General features: G+C 40.3%; 1 protein-coding gene across 1 annotated transcript in view; it reads left to right on the plus strand.

Annotated features, from left to right (window-relative positions):
- The window catches only part of RASGEF1C (RasGEF domain family member 1C), a 117026-nt gene extending 103077 nt beyond the window's left edge, over nt 1–13949 (plus strand). The window contains exons 12-14 of the mRNA XM_048491191.1: nt 2038–2161; nt 4435–4507; nt 6491–13949. Coding sequence (XP_048347148.1) covers nt 2038–2161; nt 4435–4507; nt 6491–6515 — 222 coding nt within the window. The 3' untranslated portion in view covers nt 6516–13949. The remainder of the gene's footprint in view (nt 1–2037; nt 2162–4434; nt 4508–6490) is intronic.
- Nucleotides 13950–16633: the final 2684 nt, after the last annotated feature.

Below are 16633 nucleotides of genomic sequence, written 5' to 3' on the forward strand. Positions count from 1 at the left end.
TAGGAAAGGAATTAATAATAAAACTGCAAAGATCATCATGCCCTTATATAAAGCAGTGGTGCGACCGCACTTGGAGTACTGTGTTCAGTTCTGGTCGCCACATCTCAAAAAGGATATCGAAGAGATTGAAAATGTGCAGAGAAGGGCAACGAGGATGATTGAGGGATTGGGGCACCTTCCTTATGAAGAGAGGCTGCAGCGTTTGGGACTCTTTAGTTTGGAGAGGAGACGTCTGAGGGGGATATGATTGAAATCTATCAATTATGCATGGGGTAGAAAATGTTGACAGAGAGAAATTTTTCTCTCTTTCTCACAATACTAAAACCAGGGGGCATACATTGAAAATGCTGGGGAGAAGAATTAGGACTAATGGAAACATTTCTTCACATAATGCATGACTGGTGTTTGGGAAATGCTGCCACAGGAGGTGGTGATGGCCACTAACCTGGATAGCTTTAAAAGGGGTTTGGACAGATTTATGGAGAAGTCGATCTATGGCTACCAATCTTGATCCTCCTTGATCTGAGATTGTAAATGCCTTAGCAGAGCAGGTGCTCAGGAGCAGCAGGAGCAGCAGAAGGCCATTGCTTTCGCATCCTGCATGTGAGCTCCCAAAGGCAGCTGGTGGGCCACTGTGAGTAGCAGAGTGCTGGACTGGATGGACTCTGGTCTGATCCAGCAGGCTCTTTCTTATATTTATGCAAAAATAAAAAAAATGTTTCGTTTAAATGTCCTCTCATGAGCCCAACCAATTTAAACCTGTGCAACGTTGTAACAATGACAGTTGGTGTTGAAGGGCTGGTGAGAGCTTCTTGCACATGTGGACAGTCAGAGAGAGATTTTGGGCAGATTTTGATGGGAACACAAACAATGTTGTAATATTATCAATTTCCACTTGAATAATTAAAAATACATTAAAACTGGGAAGATCTGACAATTGCATTATAGGTTACAGTTTGGTACATTTGCAATGTTAGCTGTGCAGTACAATCATGTTTAGACAGAATAAAGTCCAACTGTGTTTTTATAATAACATTCTGCTTTCTTCACAGGCAAAGTACATTACATAAAGCCACTATTTGATTATACCATGAATATGAAAAAATTAAACAGCTCTGCCTAGTCATGCCTACTTTCTAAACATTTTGTGGGCACCCTGGAAGGAGCTGCTGCCATGGAGCCTGCAGGGGCCAAACTGGGGACAACTGGTTTAACATAGAACATCTAATAATATGTGTATAAAAGTTCTATCAAGTTGCAGTCAACTTATGGTGACCCCCAACAAAGGCAAGTGAGACACAGAGGTGGTTTTTCATTGCTTTCTTCTTCCTTGGTGGCCTCCCTTCCAGGTACCAACCTTGCTTAGCCTCTGAGATCTGACAAGATCAGGTTATACCATGCCACTTTCCCACTCTGTCTAATAACATATCATGTCTAATGCTTCATACATTCTTTCAGATTTCTATAATCCTAGTCATATTACATTGCTTATTACATGTTTGACCTATTGATGTACCCTGTGAAATCTGCCTGGGTCTCAGTGAAAAATGTCGCCTATAAATGAAGTAAATAAAGAAGAATCTTAGGGCAGCATACATGGTCTGTTCTACTCATTATATTGTAGGTTAGACTAAGAGTGAGTGACTAATCCAAGATTGCTTAGTTAGCTTAATGAAAGAGTGGTATCTGAACACAAGCGTCCTCAGTTATAAGCTAATACATAAATTGGTATTACATTCACTTTTAGCAGTTATAGAAGCCTTAATGATATAGTCCCAGGGTCGCCTGATCTCATCAGATCTCAGAAGCTAAGTAGGGAAGCCCCAGTTAGTTTTTGAATGGGAGACCTCCAAGGAATATCAGGATTATGATCTCAGGGCAGGCAATGGCAAACCACCTCTAAAAGTTTCTTGCCTTGAAAACCCTATGAGGTTGCCATAAGTCAGATGTGACTTCACAGCAAAAAAGCAAACAAAGCAAAAAACAGTGTCTCTGTACCCAAATGTGTGTTTTTTTTTTAAAAAAAAATCTTTACAGAAATTCCTGGAACTGGCTAAACAAGTAGGAGAATTTATAACTTGGAAACAAGTAGAATGTCCATTTGAACAAGATGATAATATCATCCACTATTTACATACAGCGCCCATCTTTACTGAGGATGGTAAGGGATTCCAGTTTATTTTTAGCAATGTATTGTGATACTCATAAATGTCTTCCTACAGATCTATTGTCTATAGGCAGCTGTAAGAATGATTCCCAGAACTTTTCAACCAGACATCTTGCTTGTAGGAAATCATCTCTCCAGTACCCACAAAGGATTAGGCCTTGCAGCTTTACCATGAGATGCAGTCATGAATGTCAGTCACGCTCTAGCTGAAAGCGTTCTGAGCTGAGTTACTATTCTCCACAAGTCAACAAGGCCATCTTTCCCCAAATGCAGTTTTGATGGCTGCAAGCAAGGAAAGCAGAGCCCAGCTCCCAGCAGAGGGATATTTACCTTTTTAAATGTGCTTAGAGGAGGGTGGAAAGCTTTCTGAGCTTTCCTTTCATCGAGTAATTTATCATTCCTGTTTGCAGATTAATTTCTGCCTCTCTTCCTACCCATCACAACCAACATGCAACCTCCTGCAATTTCATAACAAGTTAATTCAATCACACCCCATTATCATCATGTCAAAGAAAAGGGGTGAATTTGTTGCCTTCTCCTGCACTTATCCATAAGCCTGGCTGACTTCTGATTTCATTCTGAACTTTCTACTTTTAAATATCTGCCTTTAAATCTTTTCTGCATTAATCATATTAGACAGCTGGGTTTTCATTTGCCACACATGAAGTGATGCTGTAGCAAAGAAAATTACTCTCAATCCCCACAAGGAGTAACTGTCAAAAGGTAAAAATAATTGAAACAATTACAGTGAACCTTATGAGAAGAGGACAAGGACTGAATAACTCTGGCACTGTAGTCTTCTGGAGTGGCCAGGTGAAAGAGCCCAAATGAAAGGGACCGTAGTCTTCTAGCTTTGAGTAGATCATTGAAGCCATCTCTTCTTGTCTCCAGGTGATTCCAGATCTTTTCCTCAGCCTGGGATTTCTTCATATATAATTTCACTTCTTTCTTGGAAAAAAATGTGTTCACCATATGTCGATAATCAGAGTGAGCATTCTTCACCTGTGACAGTACAGAAGTGGGTCATGGGCCCGTTCTGCACGGGCCAGTGAAACAGCTGCACATTGGCATACATGATGCCGTTGGAGCCCAAGGACCATTCACACACTTCTGTGCAGGCAGCTTAGGAGCTGCTGCAGCCTGCTGCAGCCCACGGCCATGGCGACACCCTAAGTGTCAGAGGACAGCGTGGGCATGCCTCCTCCTTTAAAAAAACAGGAGGCGTCTAAAACCGGTGCCTCCAACCTGGTGCTGTTTTTACTGTGCCTGGGGCGCTGTTTTGAACTTGTGCGGAGTTTGCCTTAGTCTGGCATTAAACCATACAGAGCAACTAATGATCCCAGTGGGTGTATACATACATCTTCATGTAAAAAATAAGTTCCTCCACCCAATGTAGTGAAGCTTGAAAAACTAAAATGTGGATGTAGACCCATATTCCAGTGGTCATCTCTATCCACATTAGTTTTGCAATTGAAAGCCTGCTTCCTACATATTATATGTCCTTGTTTTTTCATGTTCTTTTTTATTCAGTATCTCAGAAAAGTGGATTATATTAAGAACATTTGTCCTGGCTACTTTGTTATGCCTAATGATAAATAGTGAGTTCCTAACGGGGAAAAAATTGTGGTCTGAAATATCATGTAGGGGTGACTTTCTCAGCTGTTATGGCCCAAGCTTCTGATTGAATTGTAGAAATATCCTACTTGAGGTAGAGCTGGTGGACTTTCCAGCTTTGTCTTCTTTGTCACATTAAACCCCTTCCATTCCTGTTGAAGAATTCTTTTGTAACCCATCATTGTTTGATGTGCTAAAGTAATTTTGCCAGTACAACAGGAACAGGATTGCCTCTGCTGCTCTTAGGATTAAGGACCAGAGGTCACAGGCAATCAAGGCCTGTCTGCCTCCATGGTCTTCCCTCAAAATATTCCTTGCACTGTGCTGTTGATCTGCACACTGCACATATGGCATTACAGGTCTAGGTTGTCCTTAGCAAAAGCATAACAGTATCAGTGCTTGCTGTTTTCCATGTTCCAGAACGTCAGAATCTAGTATTGGATTCTTAATTCAAAAATTTGCTAGCTTGAAACAAATGTAAAAGGTAGTTGTGCATGTTGGCATGTTTACTTAGAACTCATTCTCGGAGTACAGGAATACTTGTTACCAAGTTAATATGCATTAAATTGCAGCATTATTTTTGTAGTTCTTTGTTTAGTGTGCCCCCTGGGCTTATGGGGTCATAACCAATCTTGTCCCTTCTCCCTTTTTAGGTTTGTATCTGGCTTCCTATGAAAGTGAAAGTCCAGAAAACCAAACTGAAAAGGAAAGGTGGAAAACACTGAGGTATGAGTTCATTTTTGCTGAGCCATAGGTTCCCAACATTGATAGTGATTGGGTATAGATAAATGGGCACTATATCGAAGAAAATCATTGTCTGTCTTCCATAGCAGGCATAAATTTATCAGAATGCCATAGGAAAGATTTAGAACCAGATTTTATATTCCATGTTTTATAGCTGTTTTTAAATCAGAAAAAGCTCTTCAGCAGTGGATTATTGGGTTGGAGAAGTAGCAAAGTGAAGGGATTACCACAGTTTGATGTGTTTACCATGCTGCATATTACATCCAAAGTAGCAGTAATATAGAATGTTTGCTTGTAAGCAAGCTAATGATTCCATTCACAATTGGACTAGTTGGGACTCTCTAACACATTATCAAATCTTTGTGTTAACTGTATTACCATACTAATCCTGGTGATTCTATTGGTATCTCGGCTGGTCACTGGGTCATTGATTTTTTAGTTAGTCCATTTGTGGTACCCTACTGGAGGATCTATGTTTGACTGCCAGATTGTTGACAGAATTCCAGAGATGCAGCAGGGGGTTAGGAGGAGTGTTGCTGGGCTAAATTGTTAGTTTAGATAGTGAGCTAAGGGATTTGGGATGGTCTAATCAAGTTTGTATCTTGTGTCTTCAAGCTACTAAATTATAGGATTTTTGTTAAGGGAAATCCCTCTACATGTTTTATGGGTAATATGGTTTTATTGCCTTCTGGAGAAAGTGTTTATTTGTAATTTAATATGTATGTTAGCTGCCCTAAGCCTCACTATGGCAAGTGAGGGCAGAATATCAAGTCGAATAAATTAAACTAACTTAGCTGCCATCACACAAACATGTGAAAGCATCCATGGCAATCTAAAGTAGATGACTTATGATGCAGTCCTGAGGAGGACTGACTTAAACTGGAGTAAGTCACTTTAGGATTGTACTTTTTTTAAGGATTACCCTTTTTAAACAGTGCTAACTTTGCTGGAAGTATAAATATACTCTTAATGACACGTGGAAACCACTGCCAATTTTAATGAAGTTCTATTTGGCTATACATGACTCTGAAAGGCATGCATGGCAACTATTGGAAGTTGCATTTCTCTACTACTTCAGAAGGAACATTCAGATATGTGATTCATTCAAACAAATGTATGTTGGGAAAAATAACAGAAGCGCCTGATTTATATAAAACTTAGGCCCTTTCTGCACGGGTGCTGAGCGGGGGTGCATCGGTATAAATTATGCTGATGCAACTCCCTGGGAGTTTGCTCAGATGGTCCTGGTAGGGGCAGGGCGCAGGTGAAGGCACAGTCTGCGCCTTCCCCAACCAGCTTACCTGCTCCTGCTGGCTGCCGTCACGTTGTGGAGGCCAGGGGACACCCCCACTGGCCAGAGCGACAGCTCTGGAGACGAAGGCCAGGGGGTATGTTTCCTGGCCTCCCCTGTGACGGAAGCCAGCAATGGGAGGGAAACACCGCCTTCCATCCACTGCCATTCGCATGGCAGCGGGTGGAAAGTGCCACTTTTGAAAAACCTCGCTCATGGAGTGAGGTTCAAAAGTGGCATTTTTGTGCTTCTTGGGTGGCACGAGCATGGTGCTGTTGCATTGCAGCAGTGCCTGCTATGTGCACGCCTCCACAGGGACGGCATTTTTGCCATCCCTGTGGCAGTGTATTCCGCCCATGCAGAAACAGCCATAGTAAAATGAGCATGTGTTTTATCCTAACCCCTGTGTAGCCTAGTTTTCCCAGCATGTCATTTCCCCTTACCTCACTTTTAAAAGTGAGTCTGCACCTTTCAAAAACATTTGTTTGAGTTTCATCTTTGCTGCTGTAATTGCCCTGTGGCATAGTCAGCCTCACTGGGCATAGTCAGCTTCAGTGCAAAACAGAGAAATGTTGCCAGGCTTACTCCAAATAATTCTATGCTACACTTGTTATTTCTCTCCCTCTGTCTTCGCTCCCCGCCCCCTTTACTGTTACTACGTTTCTTCTTTACAGGTCTACTATCTTAGGAAAGACTTGAAGATAAAGATATACGACTCAGTAGGATAAAATAAATCAGCAAAACTACTTTGCACTACTGATTCCAAAGATGCCTGTTTGGGATTTAAGAGATTTTATTCTTTATTTTTGAGTGCATTTTTGGACCATGTGGATAAAGAGGATTAATCCACCAGATTTAACAGATGAGTTGTTGTTGTTGTTGTTTTTTACTGCACGCACAATGATGTTTTCTAACAACTCTCAACAACAAAAGCCTGCAAGGCTTCTGGACCAGAACCAAGTCCTAATCGCTGTAGAACTTTCTCTGAAGAAAGGGCAAAGGATGTGAGCTGTGATGCTGCAAACACAAAATTATCTCCATTGGAAAGGTACAGGGTGTGTATCTCAGAAGCAGGGTGAATTGGACTCCGACAGCTGTCAAGAATTAGTTCTACCAAACACAGCATTATTCTGGTTACTTTCTGCATAAGAAGGAACCATTTTCTCTCCACAGACTTCAGTCTTATTGAACAGTATTCTGACAGCAGGAGAAAAGACTTGTACAAAGCCACGTTCATGTAGAAAATTCATTCAAACCTCACCTGTTTTTTTAAAAAAGATACAGAATCATTTGAGAGGTGAACATCTGTAATTTCTCCTTCTGTCTGGGTGTGAGGCATAATTTTTTCCTAGCACTATATAAACCGTCAACTTATAAATGGCTCTCAGTTTGACTTACCTCTATATGAAGCATGTAGCATATTCTCTAGCTTTGGTGACTGATAGTTGAGAGGAAGAGGCCTTATGTCATTGACTGTTGATAGAAGACAAATCTATTAAGGGCTCTAACAGGTTAAAGTGATGGTTTTCTTTCATCTACTCATTTTATCTTCAAGTCATGGAGAATGATTAGGATACTAGGGCTCTTACATCTAGTGTGTTAGAGGTGAACATTTTCATTCTTTAAACATTGCACTGTGGAAGAATAGTCAACACACTATTCATCAGATGGGTGTCTCATTCTATGATTTTCCTTTTGTTGTATTGAACCCAGGCTCACTGCTTTTCATCCAAGGAAACAGTAAGCCATTTATTATGTCTTAGTGTGGTGTTTATGGAGATCAAGGTGGTGTTCCATAATATAAATCTTAAGTGCTAATTGTTTACCTATACTTTCATAGGAAGCAGAAGTAACAGTTCAGGTTTTAAAAATGTAAATATGAGTTACGGAAGGGATGCCAAAAAGCATACATCATATGGGTAACTATAAAAAGAACAAAGGGGAAATATCCAGATTTTCAGTCTAGTAATTGGGACTTTTTTGCTTAGCAGGGTCAAAATTATATCATAGATGTTATTTTTCAGACAGTTCAGATGTTGACCACTTTGGTAATTTCCTACATGCAGTGGACTTGGTGTCAGAATCACATGCTCTCTCTACTGCACATGCTCTCTCTACTGCTCTCTCTACTGAATGAAATGCCGAGTTTTGTGAGCAGTTGGCCTAACTTCCCTCAACTGTTCCCCAAAAGGTGAAAGAAAAATATAATTTGGAGGATCATGCAAATGAATTGTGTCCCATGTTACTTCTCACGTGCAGCGGCTCAGATATTGCAACACAAATATACCCCTGCTAGGTATAGCGTTTAACTACGGCAATCAATGTCTGACCTGGCCCTTAGCTGAACAAAACAGTCGTTAGGCATTGTGTATGTTTAAACAGTAATTTGGCTAGTCTGTTGACTTCCATTTCTGAGTGTATAAACAGCACAGTCTGATAAGACTCTCCAGAGGGCTTTCAGAAGCCATTACTGGTGCTTTCCTTGAATAAGGCCATCTTAACCTCTGGGATGCAACTCAGTGATTATATCTACAACAACCTGTATTACCACTGCTTGAAAAAACTACTCTCACACACGTTTCCTTTCTATAATAGAATCTGCTTCCCTTGACAGCTATTGCTGGCATTAAAACATTTCATGTCAGCCTTGCAAAAATCTGTTGTGAATTTGGATTGCCTTTGCCAGCCTCTTCATCACATCCTGTGGAGGTCTCCCATCCAAATTCTTGGCACCATTGAGGCTGAGTGTGTGTGACTGGCCCAAGGTCTCCCAGCAAGCTTTCATGGCAGAGTGTGGATCTGAACCTGGGACTCCCCAGATCCTAGTCTGACATCTTAACCACTACACTATTCTCTCTCTCTGTGAAGTTATTTGGTCATGGAAGATTTACACTCATTTGACTGCCTAGACATTTTTCTTTGTTATGTGTTGTCTAAAAGGACAAAGGAAATAAAAGATGTGATAGGCTTGCTTGTCTGATTAACAAAAGGGAAGTTCTTTGGGCCACAAACAGTCAAGTGACTAGCTATATACAAGTCTGTCTCATAGTCAGCCCCAGCCAAATTGTGTGTACTTCATAGCTTTTAGGTAGCACTACAATGTGGAAGTCAGTGGGTTTGTGCTGTGTGAACCATTATGTGTTTGTGGCATTTTCTGTAACTGACTTTAGAATATGAATAGAGGTGAGAAATCATAGATGATTTGCAGTCTATGGTACCCTGTGGATCTCTTCTGGCCGCTTATACCTGCATATTATGGCCATAGAGTTGTAAAGTGGCCCCTTCCAAAGTGGCTGCATATTACTGGGAAATCAGCAGCTGTGAACCATCTACTGTAAAGAACCTCTTTGCTACAAGACCCACTCCTTCTTCCAGAACAGAACCTTGTTTGCCAAGGACTGACGTTTTGACTTTTTGCTACATGATTCTAAAGCTTCCGTCTCAAGAAGATATGGGCAAGGGGAAATGTGGAAATTATATGGTTGCAGGAGACAGTGTGATGTTATTCATAAGAAGTTTCCTGTGTAATGTTTGAGTACTTAGGATGAAAAGAGTTTCCCTTAATTTAATAACAGCCTCTGCACCAACAATTTCTGTTTTGCATTTATAGATTCTAACCAGCAAGTGGTAGACACATTCACAAATAATTATCAGAAGAGTATGTGTATTCTCTGAATGGCCATTCCCTTAAAAATATACATGTTTTGAATTGCCCATTTATGACTTGACTGGCTGACATTAGATTACACAGAAGTAGATGAATGGGCTTGCTTTTTAACAGTGAAAATTCTCTTTTATTTTCAGTGATCCATAGTAGATGTAATGTTTGCAGAAGCCAAGCCTAGTTACCAGCCGACCAGCCAGGTTTGCACAATAGCACTCCAAAAGGATAACTTAGGCTCTGTGTATCTGTTCTGTTTGCTTCAGATGCTGATGTGAGGTAATGCCATGCTTCTTGACATTTGACAGGCTAATCTAGGCGTATCTGTGCCAGTGTTCTACACCTATAAAACATACAAGTATTTGGACTAGGATAAACTTATATCAAAAGAATTCTTCCACTCCAGCAGGGTTTAAGGACATTTTTGGGAGTTATGAATGTCAGAAGTTGCACCAAAAATATAAGTCCTGAAGCTGTACAATTAGATTAAGCCATATGTTTTAAATCTAAGTGGCCTTATTTCTCAAATGTGCTGAGCATCCTTTCTTCTAACACTGATGGCCGCTGGAATTAGCCTGAGGTTCAAGACAGTCAAAAACATTTGGAAAAAAATATTTTCTGCTAAGGCCCCAGGATTTATTAGGAACCACATTTTGCAGCCCAGGGCTGGGACCGCATGGAGGGAAGCCACCCTGCTGGCATTGAGCTAATAGTGTGGGGCTCAGGGAACAGATGGGATCTGGGGGTGCTGTGGTCTTCCAGAGTAGGGCCCGGGGATTGTGTCACACTGTTCATGGTGCCAGACTGCCCCGCCTTGTGCCTATTTAGCCAGCTGCACTGAAAGGCCTAGTCACAGTAGTAGAGATATACATATAGATGTGCATAATTGCCTTCTCAGACATTCCTGGTGTTCTCTTTTTTGAAACTATTTTTCTGTTCTTAATGGACTCACACTGTATATCACTCCTTGCTGAATCCTGAGGAAAAATACAAACATTGCAATCAGAACTTAGATTGAAAATATTGTTGTGAGATGAACTAATTTATTTACACTGTTGATTTTATATAAATTACTCAAACCAATAATCCAAGCATCCTTGGCACAGATTTTGACTGGAAAAATAGAAACCCTTGAATGATGTGTTCTTGTCTCTGCCCGCTAATAAGACAACCACGAACCGTTGTCCAGGTCTGGAGCTCCATTTTGTTAAAGGGGGGCAAAAGTGCAAATGATGTCCCCCTGTGATTTTGGGAGGACTCAAACCCTACATGGAAGTTGACAATCTTAATTTTTTTAAACATTTCCTTGTTTGCAACTGTTAATTTGATTCTTTTTATACACTCACCCAAAAGAAACCCTGAAAAACTAAAATAAAAGCCCACATCATTTCCAACTTGAAAATATGTCCAAGCCTGCCTGTTGCTTAGCAACCTTCCCTCACTATATAGAGGAAGTTTATACAGAACAGTTATTCTGTTTATTCACAAAATTCACAAAATGGAGCTTAATGGAGCTTCCTTCTTCCCGCCTCCAGCATTTCCTCTGCAGCCCTTTACTTCCAGGAGCTGGAGACACTCATCCAGCTGGGTGGAAGCGGCCAGGGGGAGGGGGAAATGGCTGGGACAAGCCCATTGAGGACAGTCACCTGGGAAGCATCTCACACCACTCTGCCAATCCTCTTTCCCTAATGTGCTGAGTTGGGTGCTGTGGGGCTGACCAAGCTGCCACTCGCCTGCCCCATGATTGGCTGTCCTCTGAGCAATAATGCAGCCACCTTCCTTTACTCCTTGTTGATCCTGCTCTGGTCAATGGGAGGGCATAACCTGCTCAGGAAAGTGTGGCATTCACTGCAGCTGCCTCCCCTTATTCACTCTTGATCCAGTCCTCCCCTTATTCACCCTTGATCCAAGACTGTGCATGAATGGAGAAAGCAGCCTAGAATAATAGAAGCAGTAAAGTGTGATAGTGTTCTATTGCACAGAGTTGTAACTTGGTATCAGTAATTTGGTTGCAGTGATACTTGCCACACATTAACTGAAGCAGCTCAAAGTAGCCTGGCAGCTGAGATACTTCAGTGTATGTGTCCCTTTCGCAGGTACCTGGAAAATGGAATTTTCCAGAACATCTGTCATACAAAGCAATTAATAGATTAATCTAAAATTAAAACAAGCAGATAAATAAATGTTTTTCCTATCTAGAAGAAAAAAATAGCTAAAAGTACCACATCCTGATCTGCTTTAAACTATTCAGAGGCTGGCCTAACCTCTCATCAGCTAGCTAACAACCTCTGCAGATTTCTAGCTCTATTATTTTCCATCCGATTTGCATTTGTGACAACTACTTCTGCAGATGCTATGTGTGAGGAACAAAGTAAATGTCTGCTCCAGATATATAACATGAATTTATTATACAAATCCTTTCAGCAAGTATTAACATAAATTCTTCTGTGAGCAGCAAATAGGGGTGAATATAGAATATATTTCATCAGCTGAAAGCAACCATCATAGTAGCAGTAGCCACAGTTCCAAAATAGACCAAGCTATTTAATTAAGCAGTGGATTTACAATGCCATACTAAAAAGAATAAAAAAACTTCTAAGCCATGGACTTCCATGGATTTAAAAGAAGAGTTGGTTGTGATACCCCTCTTTTTCTCTACTGTAAGGAGTCTCCAAGCGACTTACAATCACCTCTCCCCCTCACAAGAGGGACCTTGTAAGTTAGGTGGAGCTGAGAGGGTTCTGAGAGAGCTGTGACTAGCCCCGGGTCACCCAGCCAGCTTTGTTTGGAGAAGTGGGGTATCAAACCTGATTATTCAGATTAGAGTCCACTTCTCTTAACTGTTATACCACACTGGCTCCAAAAGGGCATAACTCTTGTTTGGGATGGCTCTGATCAAGATGTGCTGTATAAAATTTGCATGTGATAGGAATGTGCATTCCTGTTCACATGGCAGGGTATTGGAAATGCACATCTTCAGCAACAATGTAGATTCTAAACATCCTGATGCACAGTGAACATAGATGCACATCTGATATGCATCTACATTTCTACATAGATCTGGATGAAAAATCTTATTATGCATGTGGCTCTTGCTATTGGATGGAAGTATACCAGTGTGTCTAGTTTATACAGAACAGTTATTCTGTTTATTCACAAAATCTTGGAGAGGGGTAATTAGTATGTCACACCATGAATTTATAAACTTTACATGCTCTAATGATGTGCCAGGTAGGACTTTCAGTATTTCAGTCACAATTGACAAGTAATCTAAAAGTTGCATATATATTTCATATTGATACATTTTTAAATAGTTGTTGCTTGAGAAAGCATAATCATCCTCTGCAGCAACCAAGAAGTAATCCAATCCCTTATTATAGTCACATTACATTATATTTTAAATTGCAAATCTGTTGAAAGCCTTGTTTAAAACAGGAACATTGCCTTTGTCATAAAGTGATCATAATTTGAGACAACCTGCTTAGTAATTGATATTTATTTAAAACAAAGATACAAAGTGAATTTGTTAGCAGCAGTTCAAGTATCTTTGCTATTCATAACATTGTAAAAAGAAGTAAAGGTTAGTATCATTAATTACCTAGCTTAGAAGACATTTGAAATTTAGGGGAGTGATACACACAGCTTAGAAAAGTGCCAATTAATACTTTCACACTAGTAAGAATCATTATGTGATGAGTGGTTTTGCATTATCTGACAGGTTGGGGCAGAGCTTGCCTTCTCATATACAAATTCATCCTTTTAGGGACAAAGTATAACTTTGGATCACAGTTTTTGTGAACATAAATTAAAATGGTACTAGTCTTTGTTAATGTTCAGTATAATCTGGTGACAGTCCATGCATTTAAAAATGAACTATTCGCATGGATTTAAATTTACCCAAACAAGGGTTGTTTTTATTAAAATAATAACTCAACTGAAATCTACTGAGATGGCTTTATATAGCATGCATGACTTTCCCCTTCCAAACCATTTATTGGCATAATAAACCATACGGATTAGTAGTGATCACAGAGTAATACAATCATGATTGCAACTTAATGACATAACACAGGTATTTAGCCACAGTTTCAGAGGTAGCAGAAGAATAATTGTTTAAAAGATAAGAAATTTTTGTTGGTCTGATAGACCTTTTTTATTAATGAGTAGAGGGGTCTATAAGTTGGACCTGATTGTCTTATAAAATGGGCAGTGTAGAAGCATATGAATTACAGATTCAGTCTGTGTCATGCTGCAATCACAGATTCTGTCCTGGTAGAGGATTTTTAGACATCTTGCTGTTGTTAAGGAAGTACATTGCACCTTGCCAAAGAGAGAGTTTTTCACTGGTTGGATAAGATTAATTGACTCAGGTATTTGGCCCTCCTAGCTATGTTAAGAGGAATTCCTTAAAAAGGGGGAGAGCACGACTTATTTGCTGCACTGCTGAGATACTAAACTTTCTGCTCAATCTTTGCTTTAAGGAGTGAAAGATTTCATGAGTGGGCAGCATAGCTGGTAACTCTAGTGTAAATCCCAATGGTATTTTTTTTTGTTCTATTAAGGTCCACCAATCGGAATTTTGAAGATCTACAAGAAACTTGTATGTAAGGCTTGAGTCCTCAAAATTAAAACTGAGATGTAGCCAGAACCTAAATGTAGCAAGCCAGGCTCTGGTCTCTAAAAGGTGTTGACCAGTTTGAAGACAAAGGACTGAGTAGGGCACACAATATGGCAAACTGAATAAGTTATATAGGAAGCAGGATTGTATCTGTTCAACTGAGCAGTTCCAAGCACCAATCCATATAGGAGCACCATAGAGCAACTGCTGACCTACCTTAGCATTAAAGGCCTTAAGAACAGCAGGGACATATTTGTGGCCCCTGTTATAGAAAAAAACAGATTATCACCACAACACTGCTCTTGCTTGCTGAGATCGCTATGTCACAATGAGTTGCCCAGCCCATTCCATGATGGAAATGCAGCCCTAAGTATTTGAATTGCTTAACTGGCTCCAGGGAATTAACATTTAAGGACCCGGGGGTACAGTTTTTCCTCACTGATTACTTGGCTCTGATTACCTGATTCTGATTTGCAGAAACCTGGCAGGAATTTTTAGTGACCTGGTTGTCTAACCACCTTTTTACATATTATGGAGTTCACAGGTTGTATTTGGGGTCTTTATCCTGTATGTCAAGTTCCATGTGAGTTATGGGTTTTTCTCAATTCCTGTACATTTAGCACCCAATTCAGATCACAGCTGTAGCACATACAGAGAGGACCTTCTCCCTAAACCAGGGGTAGGGAACCTGCGGCTCTCCAGATGTTCAGGAACTACAATTCCCATCAGCCCCTACCAGCATGGCCAATTGGCCAATTTTAGTGACCTGGTTGTCTAACCACCTTTTTACATATTATGGAGTTCACAGGTTGTCTTATAAAATGGGCAGTGTCCAATTGGCCATGCTGGTAGGGGCTGATGGGAGTTGTAGTTCCTGAACATCTGGAGAGCCGCAGGTTTCCTACCCCTGCGCCTAAACTATTTTCCTGACTTGAAATAGTTCCAGCAGGCACTATTCAGTGTGGGAATTAAGGAGAACCTATAATACACCTGTGCCTGTTATGTTGCACATAGTACAGGAACGCTAAATGCGATCTACATATTCTGTTATGTGAGTGTTCTGCCAGAGTTATAATGCATACAAACCTAACTTCATGTACTACTGCTCAAACTAAAAGTTAAAAGAATTAAGTTCTTTGACCCATAAGCCAAGAAAGCTGCATTTGCAAACTGGAGGGAACTATGTGAAAAGACAGAAATGTCATTGAAACCTTTCCTGTAGCTACTGGCACATCTGAATGGTCAAGTCATTTCTCCAGTTAAATCATTTTGCCTGTTCAGTGAGCAAGAAGCTGCAGCAGATATTTTCAAAGAAACCTGCAGCTGCATTTGATGTTCCTTTGTAGCTGTATACACAACATTCTACTATTGTAACCTTAGTTGTCTTCACAGGTCACTGTTGACTTTGAGGTGAGATAATCAAAAAACTAGGATTTTAAAAATGAAAATCACTTGCATGAGATTGTTTTGGGCCCTTTGGTAGTTCCAGTAATATAAAATGTGTATTAAAATTAAGGTTTACTTCACTGGCAGCTTACAATTCCCATGTATTACCATGGAAGAAGATTAATCACTGGTGGCTGGATAAAAGTCTGTTTCATTTCATGATTGGAAGAAGTGCAATCAATTTTTTTATGAAAGAGATGTTGAAGTGATTAGTCATTCTTCACCTCTGCTTAGCAGCCTTGGACTTCCTTGGTTAGCTCCCTTCCAAGTACTATCCAAGGCCAACTCTGCTTAACTTGCAACGTGTGATAAAATAAAATTAGACTAGCTTGACCCACAGAGGCCAGAGCATTGTAACTTGTACGTGAAGGTTAATGTCAACTGGACCAGTAGAAACTAAATTATATTTTAAAAACTCCTGCATCACATTAGATTTCTACTATGAGTCTGGAACACTCATGAACTATGAAAGTACCCAAAGCAGTCACATTTAAAATGTTTAGTAATGTCATCATTCTGTTTTGTGCTCTTGTTGATAATTGTGAAAATACCCAGTCAAGCCATTCAAGTAAAAGGAAACCTTGCTATTTTTTAAATCAGTATCAAGACAATAAAATACAGGTCCAAAAATGTGTTAAGCTGTAATGTTAAAAAATGCACTTTTATGCAGCAATTACTGTATGTTAGGACTCCATTAGGAAATTTCAATTTACTGTCATGCAAAAGTCACTCATTTTGTTGTAACTTGAATTTGTGCACTGTATCATATAAAGGCCTGCTAAATTAAAGTGCATGGACAGCGTGCTACGATCCACCTAAATCAGAATGAACTGTGTGCTTGCCGGGCAGTTTAGACAAAGCAACTGCATATGCAAACTAAGGAGCCCTCGTACATGTTGTTGTCCATCCATGAATACACACACGCCCGGCACTCCCCCTTAATCCTAGTGTGTTCTCAAGATTTATAAACTACGACTTGAGAAGATGTTTCTTCTGTATTGTCGAAGGCTTTCATGGCCGGAATCACTGGGGTGCTGTGTGGTTTCCGGGCTGTATGGCCGTGTTCTAGCAGCATTCTCTCCTGACGTTTCG

Source organism: Sphaerodactylus townsendi, linkage group LG03 (genome assembly GCF_021028975.2).
Source record: "Sphaerodactylus townsendi isolate TG3544 linkage group LG03, MPM_Stown_v2.3, whole genome shotgun sequence".
NCBI lineage: Eukaryota > Metazoa > Chordata > Lepidosauria > Squamata > Sphaerodactylidae > Sphaerodactylus > Sphaerodactylus townsendi.